Below are 20,210 nucleotides of genomic sequence, written 5' to 3' on the forward strand. Positions count from 1 at the left end.
TTAAAACAAATAATGGAGGCCATTTAGAAGGAATGCAGTTATATGGTACTCACCCTGGATTTGTTAAGGGATGTTCTTTCTGTGACCATGATTATATTACTGATAACAGTATCAGCCATACAGTGCCAAGGATGCCACAGGCCTTTGTATTACCAACAAAAAATAAAAATAAAAATGCACAGTATAACCAAAAATTATAGTTATCAGCATATATCGTCCTACTTTTTTTATTATTATTATTATACATAAATAAAGACTTACCAGATGCAGAAGAGATGCTAAGTCCCTTAATAAGAAAGTTGTCAACATGGCAACTGAACTCCAAGTATGAACCATGCATCTGAAATAATATTATTATTATTATTAATATTATATATTAATATTAAAGATGTTTAGTCATATTCATCATGTATGAATATGACTAAACATATGGAATTGAAAATTCGGTTAAATCTCCAGAACATGGGTAGAACCATTTACTTCGACAAGAAAGAGAGGAAGAAAGAAGTGAGCCAGTGAAGGCACCTCCCACTCATTGCTTTCCCCCTCTCCTCCACATTATTGGGGAAATGTCACGTGACATCACAATATGTCAGAACTGAAATGCAGCAATATGAAGCAAGAAATAAGTGAATAGAAATGCACTTTTTTTTTTTTAAACTTACAAAAATTAACACCAGACACAACCACTGATACTTCTCACCTGTACATTACTAGATGATTTCACATGCATTAACAATGAGAACTGCTCATGCACATCAACAGAAATGTTTTTTTTCCCTTGAGGGCTGCCACCCCCAGGAAACAAATCAAACTGTCACGAAACAACTTCAGTACATAAAAAAAACTCACCTCACTATTTGTCAATGCACAATTTCAAGTGCATAAAAAAAAAGACAAAGAATAAGTGATGGCAGCAGAGCAGCACACCGATGACTAAACAACAAGGCAAACAAAGCAAATTATAATTTCGCATTTTAAAATCATAAAAATCAGAAGCGAATTTGACAAAAAGAGGTAAATTACGTATTCCCAATAATCAGTTAATCACAGAACTCGACCGGACAATCACTCTGTTCTTCAGTAATACCTGCAACAAAGTGGGTCACTTGTGCATTGTGTTGTTAGGGGGGGAGGTACCCATGTTCTGGAGATCAGCCAAAAATTATACAACAAAAATTCTGTAATGCATCCCATTAGCATCCCACAAAATTGGGCAAAAAAAGCAAAGTACCAAAAAGTTGTATGATGCAGTTAAAAGTTGTTTTGTGTGTGATCCCAATAATATCACATTCTACTTCATAATTTGGATTCTGCTGAACAAAATTCTATAATTTGAAGAAAATGTTTTGCATGATTTTTATAAGGATGCGTCTGCTACTGTATTTATCTCTTCCTGTGATAATGAAATTAATCAACAAATTACTCTGCTGCACAGAAATTTCCTAAAGCATCTATAACTGAAAATTAAGCTTTTGTTTCACCTACCTCAAAACAAGATTAAAACACTGTAATAAAACTGATTATGCTAGCCCTGGTTACTCCATAATATAGACTGAATAATAATAGCTGGAAAGGCCAAGATGATTACATAAATTTTTTTTATACTCCAATTTGGCCCAAAGATAAATGAAGGTATACATAAGCCTAGGCCGACCGGGCTAGCCGAGTGGGTAAAGTACCTGCCCGGCAACCCAAAGGTCGCGGGTTCGATTCCCGCCTCGGGCTTGGATCAAAGTACTGCAAAAACCTTGGGAGGTGCAATGTGGCCACAGAAGCCGATGCGCCAACAACTACCAAAAAAAAAAACATAAGCCTAGAGGATGATTTAAAGCTCTGATCTGAAATTTGTTATACTCCTATTACCACCTGGCATCACTCGTATGACCAGTTCTTTATAATTACAGTAAACTCTACTATAATTACAGTAAAGTTGATTGGTGGAACAGACTTCCATCTTTTGTTGTGGGAGTTGATAGCCTAAATAAATTTAAGGCTGAGCTGGACAGGCATTTGGAACGAATGGAGGGGGTAAAATGGGAGCGTTTTATTATTTATTTTTTTTGGCTGATGCTGCATAAGCTTGCTTTCTTGCATCATATGCCTCTACTAATGCTAAAAGCCAGATAATAACATTTTCCAGATTTTAGTGTATACGTAGTGGTTGAGTAATTTTAGAGGATTACATTTAATTAAATATTATTCACAAACAACAGAACCTCTTTACATCTGTAAGCAATCATAATGATTATTTTTGTCTGCTTTTATGGCTAGTGGGATTTAAACAACATGGATAATACAATGGTCTTAATACTCACAGCAGAAACAACTTGCCTTTGCAACAAGTTGCACTGATATTGCACTGCTTTAAACAGAAAACTTTAACAATCTTACAACTCTGAAACCGATTTCATATTCTGCATTGTAGCTCATATTGAACTGTTTTGTTTTGTCTACACGTTGCCAGTAGAGACTACTATCTGATGAGAGACCAGCAGGTTCTGAAACAGGCTCTCATAATAATCTGCAAAGCATATTACTAACATCTTTTAAACAAATAGCCAATTAACCTTTTGAAGAGACCATCTGTTTAAAAGTAGTGCAATACCAGACAACTTATTTCAAAGGCAAACTGTTCTGCTGTGAGAATTAATACCTATCTGTGCAGTTTAAATCCAGCTGGTTCAAATTAGATAAACAAGTTCACTGCTTCCTGAATGTAAATATGCAGCTTTGGATTTTAATCCACCTGAAGGGGAAATAACCTTACTTTTAAAATTTTTTCTTGAAGAAGGAAAACCAGATATTTTTGTCAAACAACCTTTACCAGAGGCTGATGAACCCTATCACAGCAAGAAGAAAGCCCAAAAATGTTTCTGCCCTTTCCAATCTAGATTTACTCAATCCCTGGTCAAAATTGTCACTGGAAAAGTGCAGCAGCAAAAGTGTTAAAAGGCGAGATAATCCTGAAAACAACTTGAATGTTACTTGGTTTTTTTTTGCAAGGATTTTTATAATACAAATATGATCATTAGGCACAAAAGCTGAATTGTAAAGTGTGATTTTACAGAGTTCACTGTACTGGCAATAAGTACGTAGCCCAGTGGTCAGGAGCGAGAGTGCATAGCACGCGTTCCTTGAGTGAGCCGGGGTTCAAGCCCGTGACTACTAAATACGATAAATATTTGTATTGACGATTTATTGTAAACTCTACTGACTTGGTTGTCGTGCCGGAGTATAAACAGAAAAATTTAATTTATTTATTTATTTATTTATTTATTCAAGATATTATTACTGTATATATTTTATTCTTTAATTGTTAGCACTATTTCAGACTACACTACCCAACTTTATCAAATAAGAAAGGATTATGCTATTATCAGATCTAAACAAATTCTACCATAAGTCATGAAAATTTAGAATGGAAGGCTTCAGTCTTTTTTTTTTTTTTTAGTTGTCGGTGCATCGGCTTCTGTGGCCAAATTGCACCTCCCAAGGTTTTTGCATTTTCTACTTTGATCCAAGCCCGAGGCAGGATTCGAACCCACGACCTTTGGGTTGCCAGGCAGGCACTTTACCCAACCTGGCTAGCCCGGTCAGCAGACTTCAGTCATAAGAAAATTGCAAAACATTAAAATACACAAAATGGCTAAGTCTTGTTTCTCTACATAGCCAAAAATCAACCTCAGTTTACAATCTGTGTCAGCCATTTCTATCATAAATTCATTTTATTTTATTCACCACTCTCTGTGCAATTATATAATACATAATTAAAACAGCTGTTGGTAGCTATTATATCATGCAACATCAACATAAATCAATATAGTGGTGCTAAATGTCAAATGCAGTTAAGTGTTTATACCCATAGCACTAATAACACAAGAGTGGAAGCAAGACTTTTCCTGTAAAACAAAGATATCATTTACCAAACTCGGATTACGGCTACCCAGACTTTCTTCCACGTGCCACTACTTCATGTTTTTGCCTTTTTCTTTAATTTGCTGGTCAATTTATCAGAACAAGTCGAATTTGACAAGATAACAAATAACAGAACATAGTAACGACCTTTGACCTCGCAGTGGGGACAGCGACCCCACCATGAGGAGGTAGTTCTGATTTGATTTGATTTAGGTTTTTATGGTGCAAAGGCAACTTAGGCCATGATACACCAAGTCCAAGAGGAGGTAGGCCACCTCATCTAGGAAACATCTGACAACTTGTCAGAAAAAATAATAAACAACAATTTCTTAAGCGATTCTTTGTTAGTATAACACAAAATACTAACGTTGGATACTATCATCACACAATTTTAACAGCACATCTCACAAGAGCGGCAACCCACTCGTGCACGATGCAAAAGAGCCTAAGCTAGAGTAGTCTGTCTGCCGCCATTCATGAAGGCCAACTTCAATCTGGTCATTCCTACTGAGTTGTGCGAAGCTATTTCGCAGAACTCAGTAGCCAATCTAGTCTCCATAATCAGTCCTTCTTCAAAGGTTGTTGTTGTTATTTGGTTTTTAGGAGCATTAGCAACTAAGGCCATATTGCTCCGCTTCTTCAAAGGATATCAGCCGCTCTTACATGGTCTGGACAGATCTTATCAACTGAAATATTTTAGTTGAAATTGAATAGAAATTATGCCTCAGACCAGAGCAGCAGCAAAGCAAAAGGCTCAAGCTAGTGGTAGTACTGTGGCTCAGGGAAGAACTGAAGGGGGGGGGGGGGTTCTCTGAATCACAGCCTTTTGAAATGTTTGTTTGTTTGTTATTTGGTTTTTAGGAGCATTAGCAACTAAGGCCATATTGCTCCAGGATATGCGGTGGTCATTCCCTGACCTTTCTGCATCCTCCGTATTTGGTGGTGACGGGCTCGAACCCCGTTTTGAAATGTACTGCTTTTTGGTGTTTGTGGAGCATTCAGTAACAGGACATGATATTGCCCAGGGGAATGACTTCGTGTACTCAATGTAAGGAGTGTGAGGAAATCGGGTGCCAATTCAGGGTTGTTATGGGCATGTACGAGAGCTTGAAGAATAGGGTAGATGCACCCCAAGGGGAATTTAAATTTAGGGGCCAATCACACTCTCAGCTGTCCACATCAATGCCAGAGCTTGCATTTGAACATCAGGCAACACAGCTGCAGTCCCCAAGGCAGAATGTGCTGACCCACAGGAACTAGTTGTCAGGAAAACGGGAAATATATTGTGCAAGAAGGATAGGTGGAACAGGACCAGGTATGTCTGACAGGGGACAAAGGTTGATGATGTTTAAAAGCAGATATCTTTTAAGGGCACAAAAGGTGATATTGTTGTACAAGTTGGCACTTTTTCTTTTTTTTTTTTTTTTTTTATGAAAACCCCAAACACGAGAGGTATTAGAACCTACAGTACTTAGTACCATGCTTGGGTTGGAGGCTGAGAAGACAAAGGAAGATATTTGTTGATATTAGACTTGAACTTCTGTAGACTGTAATTTTCAGGAAATATGTATGAAAGAAAGTTGTTCCAGAAAACGGCAGTTGAATGAATAAACGAGGAAGATGAAAAGTTGGTTCTGTGAGTTTGAAGTTGGACAGTAAATGGATGTTGGTTGATGGCGGCATGTGTTCGGACTGTTTTGAAAGAGAGAGTGGGAATTATACAAGCCAATTCAGAAGAACAGTGCCCATGGAAGTATCTGTAGAAGAGGCATGCAGCAGAACCAGTACATCTATGAGAAAGCGAGTGGAGAGACTCTGTTAGAGATGAATCATTAATTAACCTAACTGCCCTCTTCTGAATGGAATCAAGAAGCCTGAGAGAGGTTTTGGGGGCACCACCCCAGATGTGGTAACAATATTCCATGGCAGGGCGGATTTGCGATTTATACAGAGTGAGCAGCTGTTTGGAAGAAAAGTAACGGCGAGAGCGAAAGAGAAAACTAAGTTTTTTAGATGCAGAAGAAGCAATATTTGTAATGTGCTTGTGCCAAGAGAGATTAGAAGTCAGGGTAATCCCCAAAAGAGATATATCATTTTGCCTAGAAATCGGAGTGTCACTAAAGATAAGCATAGGAGCAGAAGAATCCTTTTTGCGAGATATAAGACAAGACTGAGTTTTAGAAGGGTTGAAATCAACTAAGTTGTCTTTGCCCCACTGGAGAATTACCTGAAGATCGGCATTTAAGGAATTGGTAGCAGATTTTCGAGAAGTTGAAGCTGATTGAACAGGGCAAGGTTTCTCAAAATGGAAAGTGGAATGCAATGTGCTATCATCGGCAAAACTATGGATAGGATTTCCAGTCAATGGAAGAAGGTCATTAATATACAAGAGAAAAAGAGTGGGGGAAAGAACTGAACCTTGGGGGGGACACCGGCATTAGTGGAGAAATTAGAAGACAGAGAGCCATCTATCATCACCCTCAGCGAGCGATCTGAGAGAAAACTGGATAACCAATTACTAAAAACAGTTGGCAAACCATAAGATGGAAGCTTGTTTAGAAGACCTTTATACCAAACACGATTGAAAGCCTTTGAGATGTCAAGAGCAACTACTTGTGTTTCACCGAACCTTTCCATTGAATAAGTCCATAAATGGGTAACATCACCAGTGGATCGACACTGACAGAATCCATACTGGCGATCGTTGATCAGACGGAAGGTTTCTAGGTAGTTTAAGAGTTGGCAGTTAATTGATTTCTCCATTACTTTAGAAAGAGTAGAAGTAATTGCAATGGGATGATAATTGGATGGAAGGGATTTGTCACCCTTTTTAAGAACTGGCTGATTATGAGCAAATTTCCAAGAAGGAAAAACGCCTTTGGAATAAGAAAGTGAAAAAAGGCGGCAAAGAATAGGAGTAAGTTCAGGAGCACAGGTTTTGAGAACAAGTGGAGAAATACCATCGGGACCTGGAGCTTTCTTAGCATCGATATTCGTCAAAATCCTTCTGACACCCTTTTGACGGAAGACCACAGTAGGCATTGAATGGAGCATATTGGGAATATTGGGAGGTGTTTTACCAAGATCATTAATACATGAGTTGGAAGAAAAATGGGATGCTAGCAAGTCAGCTTTATCCTTGGCTGAAGTGACAACAGAACCATCTGGTTTGGACAGAGGTGGGAGCAGAGATGGGCAAAAGTTGCGGCCAATAGCTTTGGCAAGAGACCAGAATGCTCGGCTACTATTAGAGCAAGAAGCAAGTTTTCTACTCTTAGCGTGTTCAAACTCTAGTTAGGATTGATTAATTAATAGCTGCTTTACAATTGTTGCGAGCTTTGGTGTAGGCAGAAAATGAAACTGAAGAATTAGAAAAAGCCAATTATGATATGCAACATTCTTCTCTTCAACAGCCTTAGCACATTTACTGGAAAACCAAGGTTTAGATAAAGGACGAGATTTTAAAGTGGAGTATGGGATAAAGGATTCCATTCCTGCAAGAATATAAGGTATAAGGTATGTTAGTGTCTAACGGCTCCTGGGATTTCTCCCATCTCCGCGGGTGTACATTGTATCGGGGCCAGAGATTTGAAGTGTGTGGGGGTCATGTGCTGTATATTGTGTTGTGCCCTTTGTTCCTCCGGTCTATTAGCCGCCGAGCCCCTAGTGGGACCCGACGTTACCACACCATGCCACGGGGAGGCTGACCGGGTGTACCACTGTAGCTAGAGTACTCTGGCGGGTCCTGCCACCTACTTTCCTGGGATTTCAGTGGCTAGGACCAGATTTGAGAATGAGATGATCGCTGTTTCTTGAGCAACGGTTGTAATTTTAACAGAGCGTAGGGTTGTTCGCTGATAACTTGTTCTATGGCCAAATAGGTCGGGCAGTAATTTTGATGTTTTTAGATTTAGACCTGTGGGGAATGCGTGTGTGTGTGTGTATATAAATATATGTATATACACACACACGCACACACACATATATATATATATATATATCCTGCAAGAATAATTTCACTGACACAATCTGAGCAAATGTTGACATCAGAAGTTTTGAAACAGTAATCCGACCAAGGAAAAGAAGAAAAGAAATCTCGCAGGTCATCCCATTTTGCATTCTTGTAATGCCAAACAATACGAAGTTGGGAATAGCCATGAGATAGAGGCTCCATTGGAGAAGAGACAATCACCAAGTTGTGATCTGAAGTGCCTAAAGGGCCTCTCACTTCGACCGTGTACTTAGAAGAGTTATTTGTGAGAAAAAGATCAAGCATGTTGGCTGTATGATTAGGATTGTCTGTTATTCTTGTAGGTAAATGAACAATCTGTGCAAGGTCATTAGTAATTACAAAAGCCTCAGCATCTCGACCAGATGGATCGGTGTGACTAGAAAATGGAAGCCAGCTGGAGTTGTGAACATTAAAATCACCAAGGAAAATTACCTCACTGTTAGGAACGTTGGACTGGAGAAAGTCAAGTTGCAAAGAGAGGAAGTCAAAGAGCTCCAATTAGTGGAGTTGGGAGAACGGTAGAGACAACAGATGAATTGATGAGGTAGAGAGATTTTAAGTCAGAGAAGATCAAAGAGAGGAGATTCCAAATTGCCAAGTCTCTGAGGGAATATTAGAACGGACATATGCACAAGTACCACCTTTGAGGCAAAAGGAATCATACAGCGAATAATTTGGGCATCTGAGATGAGCAGTAGTTGAATTAACCAATAACTGAGATTCTGTCAGGAAAAAGTACATAGGGTTTGGCAGACTGCAAGTGGAAATGGACATCGTTGAGATTAGAATTGAGACTACGTATACAGTATTTGTAAATTAATAAGAGGAGTTTACCTCAATATAGTACGTGGAACACTTCCGTATGATACCCTCCAGAAATTAAAACGGAAAAAAACGAAAAAATCGACAACTTACCGGTACATTAAAGTAAAATATAAATAATTAAAGTAAAATATAAATAATTAAATAATCAATTTAACACAATTCAAAACAATTAAAATTCAAATTAACGCAATTAAAAGAATCTAACGAAAATATTCAAAACGATTTTCCTTCCTGAAGCTGACAATGCTTTTCGACCGACTGTCGTGATCACAGGAATGAAAATTACCGAATCACGCTAAACCTGCAACTTAAATAGTGATTATATGTCTTCGCGCATGCGCGTAAAGGTCCACGCATCGGAGATCAAATATGGCCGCCGAACATTAACAGAATTCTCGTGTAATTTAATTTCAACGGTTTCTGCAATTAATAGTCGCGTATAATTACGTTGAACGTTAAGTATTTTGGCCTCGTTAAATAAAAAAGTATGTTTTTCGTTAATGGCATGAAAGGCTAATTCTGACGCTGCTGAACGAGAAGCACGAACTGAGGCTTCGTGTTGATTTACACGGTTATTAAGAGAAAACCGCGTCGATTGCTCTATTAGTTTGACAATTCATGGTGTATTTGATAGTAAGAAAAAAGTGGGTGGGACATGCTATTTGAAGTAATGAAATCGTTTTGAATATTTTCGTTAGATTCTTTTAATTGCGTTAATTTGAATTTTAATTGTTTTGAATTGTGTTAAATTGATTATTTAATTATTTATATTTTACTTTAATTATTTATATTTTACTTTAATGTACCGATAAGTTGTCGATTTTTTCGTTTTTTTCCGTTTTAATTTCTGGAGGGTATCATACGGAAGTGTTCCACGTACTATATTGAGGTAAACTCCTCTTATTAATTTACTAATATTATTATCAACGTAGAACATATTGAGTATTTCAGCTCTGATTCATACTATACAGTATTTGTGAAATGAATTAGGAAGTGCTTGTGAGGTTTAGAGCTTTTCGCAGATAAGCTTGCTCTATTAGTTTGACAATTCATGGTGTATTTGATAGTAAGAAAAAAGTGGGTGGGACATGCTATTTGAAGTAATGAAATTATTGGAATGGCGTACACGTGGTAAGAATATACCCAGATCCTTGACATAACGTGGCCTCGACAATGCTCCCCGCATACACACTACTCGGACTCCCTCCAGTCACTATCTGGCAGAGTAGAGGTAGCAAGATTATACACCAGCTGATCCGGAAGCCTCCTAGAGAGTTACCAACTTGTTCACTCAGGTGTACTAACTAGCAGCCGGCCTGCGAACACTGTTTTAGAGCTGTACCCTCGAAATGTAAGGAATATTGGATCTCGCCACGATGTTCATCATAACCTCAAAAGTCAATCATACTGCAAGATGGAAGAGATGTGGTAGGGTTTACATAAGTAAAGAACCCTTTGCTGGTTCTCTGTGCATTCTTTACCAGTGACATCTCATAAGCTGCCTTAGCCTGCCTTCATGGCTTGATTGCAGAGACTAGTTTATATCTACTGCAGGCTTTTGTATCACCTAATTCTGCATTAACTAGTTTCTCTTTGGGGGAGGGAAGGATTTTATCTGTTAGAAGAAATTATAGACCTACTATATTCCTAATATTCTGTCAATTATTCTGCTTTTCATGCATATACTGCACAAAACTCAGACAGTTTTCTCTTCAGATGTGGAGCTCCATATATGCACTAGACATTATGATTACTCAGACGTGCCTTTATATATCATTTAAACAAGAACTGCTACGGCAGCACTTCAATTAGATCACTGTTTTCAGTGATCTAATTGAAGGAATCAAGGACAAAACTATGTTTGAACCAATGTTTGAAGCAGCCAAGATAATATTAAATTTTTTTTCTCTCTTCTTTTTTTGCATCATAAATGGGTGGTTTGAACAATTACAATCATCCACATAAATCTGTATATAAAAACTATAGAGGTTTGTAATATGTAAAGATTAGAGATGCAACTTTATTCTGCTAAATGAAATTCCCCCATGCTTTGCTGTGAGTAGAAAAAATAAATTGTTTCATCAAGAAACTCAATTTGCATAATATTATTACAACTCCTCACATATTCTTGTGCCTAGCACAAGGATTTAATATACATATATTGTAAAATATAATTCATATTTTAAAATATATTTTAATATGAGAGGATTTATCTATAAATCCCCTCATAGATATAAATATATTGAAAAATATAAATATATTAATGAGGGGAAATATTTCTAGGTGAGAATAAAGATTTATCCTCACCTAGAAATATTTGAGTTAGGGATTTTAAACTTGGCTGGCAATTTCATCCTTCTCTATGTAGCTATCTTTGAGAGCTACATATTTTTTCCATCCGTGGATAAGCTTTTGCAGGGCTCTTGGCTAGAACTCCTCACTTTGAGCAGAAAACCAGGCTTCCATTCATTAATACCTCATCAGTCTGAAATCTAGGATTCTGTAATTTCTTCATTTTAGGGAATAGGAAGAAGTCTGTAGGTCAGAGGCCAGAAGAATAAGGCAAGTGTGCTACAGGTTTTCAAAGCCTCATTAATTGCAAAGTCCACTGTGAGAACAACATTGTGAGCAGGAACGTTGTTGGCTAAGAGGTGGATATTTGGTTAGCTTCCTATGTCTCGTTCAACTCAACAGCCTCTCTTAACTTTCCCAGCTGGTTTCTGTAGTACTCTCCAGTGATGCTGTTTTCTTTTGGGAAGTAAGAATGATACCTTTGAGTCCCAGAAGACTGACAATGTAACCTTGTTGGCAGACAACTAATCTCAGATCCCATTGGACTGCCATCTTACACATGTATGTGCAAGATGGTCAGTCCTCTCCATATACAGTTTTCATAGAGTGAGTCTGTTTGCATTGTGATGCAAATAGACCCACTGCTAATGTTCATTTCATTTGCCATAAAATTTATAGTCACACATCTGTCTTCAAGGACTAGCTTTCCACTTTGGCAAATCTATGGCTCAGTCTTCTCTTGGGTTATTGTACATACTACTTTGCCCACACCTGAACTGTCTTTTCCAATTTTTTACAGTCTCATATGATGGGAAATCCTCTCCATATACAGTTTTCATAGAGTGAGTATTGTTCTGTTAGTATTGTTCTAACAGAGCCTAATCAATGTAAAATGAGCTAATTAAATTATTCATTTTCAGTTCTAATGTAGCCCAAGCGATATTAAATAAAATAAAGCCTGCCCCATGCTTTGATGTGAGTAGAAAGAAGAAAAATTAAGTTTCATCAAGAAACTCAGTTTTCATAATATTATTATAACTACTCAAATCAAAGTACACTTATTTCACTTCCCTTCTTCCTCCCTGAGAATAAACAATAAAAGGGGCAGGCAAGAAAATTCACATTTTGGCAACAATAATTATTCCATCTTCAATACAGACAGCAAGAATCTTTTTTTCATTTTAAGATAATTAATCAAGTGTCACATTATAAATAAGGTAATTCCGTATTAATATTCTCATTTTGGATAACCTTTCCTTATTTGAAAATTAACTTTTGCAATAGTTAAACAATAAACTAATTTATGATATTCAATGATATTTTTTCCCTATACTTGCTAGAATTCAAGGATGTGCAAATAAAGGCAGGCTTTGATTCAAGTTGTATGTTGAGTCTACTTGTTGAACAATTCCTTTTACATTTTTAATAATTACATTATAATTCATTTTTAATAATAATAATAATAAATGAAATTATGGAGTCAGAAAAATTAGCATCCTCTCTCTTTATAGACAAGCATGATTTAACCTGCTTAGTTAATGCAATGATCTTAATGTTGACAGCAGAACAAACTTTGCCTTCACAATGAGTTACACTACTTTCAAATATGATATCACCATATGACTAATATGCCACTTCTTTAAAAGACAATACAATGATATACAGCAGATTTACCTTTTGGCAAATCTGTTGTATAGCCATAAAAAAAAAAAAAGGTTAATCTGCAAACGTGAGGTCTTTCTTGATAAGAGTACCCTTTTGTTCCTCCCTCATTAATATCACTGCTCCTCTCAGCACCCATTCCAACAGATCCACATCCTTCCAGACCTGTATGCAGTACTAATGATCACTTCTTTATTCCAGCTGACAAAATTCCTGTACATGTATATTGTTGACAAAAACCCCATGAGTTACCCTAGTAGCCCATCTGCACTGCTCAGAGAGCTTCATCCCTCACTGCACAATTACCCTCAGGTCTTTTTCATTCTCTACCACCTTCAGTGTAGTACCACCAGTTGATACATTAATCGGGGATTACTGTTATACATATGCAGTACATTGCATTTGTTAATGTTGAACTTCAATTGCCACTTCTGAGCCCATCTGCCTAATTTTTTTTTGATCTTGATGCTGTAGAATTCCCTTTTTGCTATCATTTTATGGTATCACATGAATTTGATTATGTAGTGGATAACTCTAACTGCACAATGATTACAAAATTAAATTAGCCCATTTTTTAGCATTAGTAGATTAGTAGATTAGCATTAGTAGAGGCATTTGATGCAAGAAAGCAAGCTTATGCAGCATCAGCCAAAAAAAAAAAAAAAAAAAAAAACCACTTCCACTTCACCCTTCTGTTCGTTCAAAATACCTGTCCAGCTGAGCCTTAAACTTATTTAGGCTATCAACTTCCACGACAAGGGATGGAAGTCTGTTCCACCAACCAACCACCCGCTGGCTAAAGGCAAATTTCCGCACGTCTATCCTACATCTGTCTTTCCTCAATTTGAATTTATGCCCTCTCAGGTGATTATTCTGAGCGAGAGGAAGAATCCCATCAGCATTGAGCATGCTCAAACCATTCAAAGCTTTATACACCTCTATCAGATCACCTCGCTGGTGCCTAGTCTCCAGACACTGTAATTTGCAAAACTTAAGCCTTTCTTCGTAAGAGCACCCCTTTGTTCCATTCACTAATCTTGTTGCCCTTCTCTGTACTCGTTCCAGCAGCTCTACATCCTTCTTGAAATGTGGCCTCCAGACCTGTATACAGTACTCTAGGTGTGGCCTGACCATTGCCTTATACAAGGGAATAATCACCTCCTTATCCCTGCTAGAAAAATTCCTATATATCATTGACAATACACCATGAGCTACTCTTGCAACACATCTGCACTGCTCAGAGAACTTCATATCTGCCTGCACAACCACCCCCAGGTCCCTTTCATTCTCTACCACTGTCAGTGGCAGAAATTTATAAAGCTATGTATAAAGATGTATACTGATAGAGGTGTATAAAGCCTTGAATGGTTTGAGCATGCTCAATGCCGATGGGATTTTTCCTCTTGCTCAGAATAATCAACTGAGAGGGAATAAATTCAGATTGAGGAAAGACAGATGTAGGATAGACGTGAGGAAATTTGCCTTTAGCCAGCGGGTGGTTGGTTGGTGGAACAGACTTCCATCCCTTGTTGTGGAAGTTGATAGCCTAAATAAATTTAAGGCTCAGCTGGACAGGTATTTCGAACTAATGGAGGGGTGAAATGGAATTGTTTTTTTTTTTTTTTTTTTGGCTGATGCTACATAAGCTTGCTTTCTTGCATCATATGCCTCCACTAATGCTACCATTATTTGTTAACATTGAATTGGTGATATTGTTGCTTAATTTAAAATGATTACTCTTTAGGTGAATAAATGTTATTAGAATAAGCAACAATATCACCAATTCAATGTTAACAAATAATGGTAAACCTTCTTGGTGATATTATTTGATCAAAAATGATATTAGTTACTCATTTCCAAGGAGCATGTGCTCAATTTCTGTCTGTGAAGAGATATGCATTCCTTAGGGGGGGAAATGCACTATTTTATCAAATTATTTCAATACTTGCACTGAAACAATACCTCACTCATTTACAAAATAATTAAAAATTAATAATTAAGTTTTTATTCTGTGTGCTATATTATCACATTTAGGACAAAAAAAAACCCCAAGGAAACTGCATTATATTTACCCATACACTTGAAAATAAGTCTTACTTCTGCCACCTACTAATTTTATATCTGAAATAAATAATGCAATAAACTTCATTGTTTATAAGCATAAAAATAATTGTCAAAATCTCAGCTACAACATATGCTCTGCATGTGAAATGAGTAGACTCACTGTGTCACGTTGGAAGTCATGACCCCATCATTTACTACACCTGCGCAACAACATGAAGGGTATTTTAAAATCATAAGATAAATATCACTGTTTAATGAAAAAGCAACCTATTAGTAAAACCATAAAAGACAGACATTTTTTGAAAAGATTTAAGTAAATTTTAAAGCTGCCAAGTATGCACTGCCTTTACCCTTACCAATATGAAGCTCTCTCTCTCTCTCTCTCAACAGTAAAAGGCTACTACAACAGTGCATTGGCTTCAGTCAATTACATACAGGAATTTTTCCAGCAGGTATGGGCAATTTTTTTATACTGTACAAATCAATGGTTAGACCACATATACTGATCTGGAAGCCTCAGTTCAGGAAAGATATTGGCTTGCTTCAAAGGATGCAAAAAAAGCAGCAAAAATGTAAATACTAAGAAATGCTCATAAAGGTAGCAATTTCTGTTTTATAAGTTACTAAGTTTGGAAACTAGGCATGTAGTGGGGAGGAAGTCTGCTGAATTGTGCTTGTGATGGTTAAGAACAAAAAAGTTGAGAAAACATAATTATGGAGACATTTTCTCTTTCTGACATAAAAAAAAAAAACAAAAATAACTAAGGGAGAAGATTTAAATTAAAGAAAAGAAAATTTTAGACTGGATGTAAGAAAATCTGGCTTCAAGAAAACAACTAATCAACTACTGTAACAAGTTACCAGCTACCCTTGTAATCGCAAGGAGTTAATGAGGAATTAGATAAAAATTTGGAAAAAAAAAGATAATATAAACTTGAGAAACACTTCATTTTTTATTGTACTACTATTTTATGGATGATAATACATAATCCTTCTTCCTTACATTGCTCAGCAATTTTGGTACTAATGAAAACCACCATTGCAGAAAAAAAAAAAAAAAAAACTTTAATACACACTGATTTTGTTAGCTTAGTACAGCCAAATGAAATATGTCCTATTGTCATCCAGTACTGTACAGTTGTAAATCTTTTACTCAATGCAGATAAAGAAATTTGGAAATTAGTGAAATAATGAGGACTTCAACCTTCATGTAATCTGCCTTTAATTTCTTATGAATAAAGGTGGAATTTTCACTGTTATAAAAAATTCCAGAACTAGGGGCTATAAATTCAAATTATGAGTTGAGGTTTAGATTATATTGCTTGTTTGTTGTTTGGTTTTTAGGAGCATTAGAAACTAAGGCCATATTGCTCCGGGGATATGCGGTGGTCATTCCCTGACCTTTCCGCATCCTCTGTATTTGGTGGTGACGGGTTCGAATCCCGGTCTAATCAAGAAGCGTGTGCTATGCACTGCTGCTCTTTCCCACATGGCTACGGAGACGCCTTAGAGATTATACTGCAGGAAGTTTTCTTTTAGCCAGCAAGTTTTTGATTGTTGAAACAAGTTGCTCTTTTGGATAATCGAGGCTGACAGTGTGAATAAATTCAAAGGTCTACTGAAAATTATGTGCTTCCCTCCTTACACATTACCCATGTAAGGAGGTAATTTGTATCTTATTTGCTTGTTTTTTTTTTCCAGTGCATCAAAAGTCTGTGACTTCCTTGCACTATAGGGCAAATACTATATTACAGATCGTTCTCAGACTTTTTGTGGTAGTTCCTGTACAACTTTATATCTGTAATTGAACATGAATTAGCTAACAGATAGCTATTAGCAAACATTAGGTAAGGATTAATTTTAGCAGTTTAAATTTTTAAATCAATTAATAATTTATGTTAAGATTAATTTAATAAAATTAAACTTAAGTAAACAGAGAGTCATGAATACTTACATTTCTGTAATACTATCCATGTGACATCATCAGCCTCACATACCAAGACACCACTGCCTCGGTATGTGAGCCTGATGATGTTTTTTTTTTTGTTGTAGATTTCTTTATTTTAGGCACTAATTAAACACACTTTATGAAGACAAGAAATATTAAATCAGCAAAAGCAATGCTTACCAATTAGCATTAGTAAAGGCACATGATGCAAAAAATCAAACGTATATCTCTTCCAAAAAAAAAAAAAAAAAACCTCATTTCACCCATCCACTCGCTCTAAATGTTTGTCTAGTTCTGCCTTGAATCTATTTAAGCTATCAACTTTTACAACAGATGGAAGTTTGTTCCAACAATCAACCACCTGCTGGCTAAAAACAAACTTCTGCACATCTATCCTACAATTCTTTCCTCGATTTGAATTTATGCCCTCTCAGGCGATTATTCTGAACAAGAGGAAGAATCCCATCAGCATTGAGCATGCTCAAACCATTCAAGACTTTATACACCTCAGTCAGATCACCTCACAGGTGCCTAGTCTCGAGAAACTGTAATTTGCAAAATTTAAGCCTTTCTTTGTAAGAGAAACCCTTCTTTCCCCCACCAATCTCGTTGCCCTTCTCTGTACACATTCCAGCAGCTCTACATCCTTAAAATAAGGCCTCAAGACCTGTATACAGTACTCAAGGTGTGGCCTGACCATTGCCTTATACAAGGGGATAATCACCTTATCTCTGCTAGAAAAATTCCTGTATATCACTGACAAGACAACATGAGCTACTCTTGCAGACAGTCTGCACTGCTCAGAAAACTTCATATCTGCCTGCACAATTACTCCCAGGTCGTTTTCACTCTCTACCACCCTCAGTGTAGTACCACACAGCTGATACATTATTCTGGGGTTACTGCTTCCCATATGCAATACTTTACATTTGTCAACATTAAACTTCAGTTGCTACCTCTTAGCCCATCTGCTCAACCCTTCTAGAACCTGTTGCAGCTGCATACTGTCATTAGAGTCAATAACAACCCTGCCGACCATCATATTGTCTGCAAACTTGGACATTAAGCTTAATATACCATCATCAATATCATTAATAAATACAGAAAACAACAAGGAACCCAACACTAAATCCTGGGGGACTCCACTAATAAGATTAGTCCACGAATAGCAGTATCCATTGATTACCACTCTGTCACCCAACCATCCTTTTATCCATAGCAGCAATTTGCCTCTAATTCCACACGGCTCCAATTTGTGCAGCAGTTTTCCATGTGCAACAGTATCAAAAGCCTTTCTAAGATCCAAATATATGATATAAAAATTATCCTTTGTATCCAGTTCCTTTGTGACCACATCATAGTATCCAATCAAATTGGTGAGACAAGACTTCCCCTAAACAAACCCATGCTATGTTCAAGCTATAACTGAAGTCTTGTCAAGGTGATCCTGCAGTGCTTCATTTACCAGTGCCTCCATTAATTTCTTTGGAACAGAAGTTAAACTAAAATCTGTAATTACTTGTCTTGACCTTTGACCCACTTTTGTGAATTGGGGTTACATTTGCACATCTCCAGTTCATGGGTACCTCCCCCGAGTCCAAGAAGTTCTCATAATTATGGTTAAGGGTTTGCTTCCTCCTTTAATATAACTGGATAAATCCCATCCACCCCAGAGGTCTTTCTTAGGTTTATCCTCAACAATTTCTCCTCCATTTTGCTCTCAGTTATTACAAAATCATCTTGCTCATGACCAGAATTTAATTCGCCTCTGGCATTCCCCTACCTGAATAACTCCTCATGTGTGAATTTAGATGCAAAATACTCATTTAGTTTATTAGCTACCTGAGCAGGATCAACTTGAACCATCAATATCAAGTGGACAAATCTGATTCATTCCCTTCCTTCTAGAATTTACATAAGTAAATAACTCTTTGCTGTTTTTCTTTGTATCCTTTGCCAAAAATTCTCGTAATCTGCCTTTGCCTGCCTAACCTCCTTTGTGACCTGGCTACAGACCAGCTTATATCTATCATAAGCGTCTGTGTCACATGTTAATTTATATGTATCCCATGCATTTTTCTTCTTTGCCACAAGTCTCGTTAGTTCATCTGACATCCATTTAGGCCTACATCTTGAGCAATATTTCTTAGTTGGTATGAAAAGCCTAGTAGCATCCAAGGTTGTTTCAATGCTTCTCAATTTGAATTTGCTGTTGGTAAACTCATCAGTTGGTCCCACCGTAGAGAATTTAAGTACTGTCTCAGACCACCGTAGTCGCCTTTACGAAAGCAAAACCCTTTCCTTTTCCCCTGATGGTAGTTACCTCTTTGAATAAATCCCACTTCAGCACACTGTGATCACTGCCACCTAGTGGTTGCTTTATCTGCAGATTCCTAATGCATGAAGAATCACTACTGATAATCAGATCAAGAGTATTACTCCCTCTAATTGCCTCCCGAACATGCTGCTGTAGAAAACAATCATCCAACAAATCCACAAAAGCCTTGCTATTGTGCGAGTGACAAATAAATTCCAGTCAATATCTAGAAAATTAAAATCCCCCATTATAAGACTCTGATTTATTGGCCCATTATTTCTGTGTACAATTGTTTATTATACTCATCAGAGTCATTAGGCCTATAATACACTCCTACTCTCAATTTTGATTTCCCAGTGCTTATGTCACACCAAACTGACTCGACACTGCACTGTCCAGCCATGTCCACTGGCTGTACTTCCTTGGATAAATTTTATATGTTTCTTAACTAATAGCATAACCCCTCCTCCCTTTCTATCCTGTCCACATTGTACTCCCCAAATTCCATTTCTGCGTTCCTGATCACCACGTCTCTGATATCCGAACAATATCTGCCATTGATGTTTTGACCAACACCTCAAATTCATCAGATTTATTTACCAAACTTCTACCATTTGTGTACACGTAAGTATTCATGCACCTGTTGCTATTCTTAGCTACCCTAACATAGCCCATGTTTTTACTTGTTCTGCAATGACTCCCAGCAGTCTCTGAAATCCCTGCACCTTGTTTTCCAGGCTGCTGCTCATTCTAATAGAAGCAGTGCAAGAATCACTTTCACCTCTGCCACCGGCTATTGTTAATCGATTAGTCCGTGTATCCCCCCCCCCAAGCTAGCAGTTTTCCGACCCACATATCACTGCATAAATAACATCATCAAATATTCTTGCACCCTTTCTATTCAAGTATATCCCATCCCTGTAGAAACAGTAGTAGTAATAGTGACATGTGATGCAAGAAAGCAAGCATGTAAGCTTATGCAGAATCAGCCAAAAAAAAAAAAAAAGCACAGACCAAGCTGAGAAAAATTATACCCCAAATATGTGTGTGTTATAAGGACAGTATTAAGGAATGTAAGTATTCATGGCTATCTATTTACTTAAGTTTAATTTTATTAAATTTTAATCTTAACTATATCATTAACTGATTTAATTTTTTTTTTAAACTGCTAA

General features: G+C 37.1%; 1 protein-coding gene across 1 annotated transcript in view; it reads right to left on the minus strand.

Moving 5' to 3' along the window:
* The window catches only part of LOC150083804 (high affinity copper uptake protein 1-like), a 39,919-nt gene that overhangs the window by 16,259 nt on the left and 3,450 nt on the right, over nucleotides 1–20,210 (minus strand). The window contains exon 2 of the mRNA XM_090374893.1: nucleotides 262–340. Within this exon, the coding sequence (XP_090231019.1) occupies nucleotides 262–340 (79 nt within the window). The remainder of the gene's footprint in view (nucleotides 1–261; nucleotides 341–20,210) is intronic.

Source organism: Mastigoproctus giganteus, chromosome 6 (genome assembly GCF_048544385.1).
Source record: "Mastigoproctus giganteus isolate SK-2022 chromosome 6, ASM4854438v1, whole genome shotgun sequence".
In the NCBI taxonomy this organism is placed as follows: domain Eukaryota; kingdom Metazoa; phylum Arthropoda; class Arachnida; order Uropygi; family Thelyphonidae; genus Mastigoproctus; species Mastigoproctus giganteus.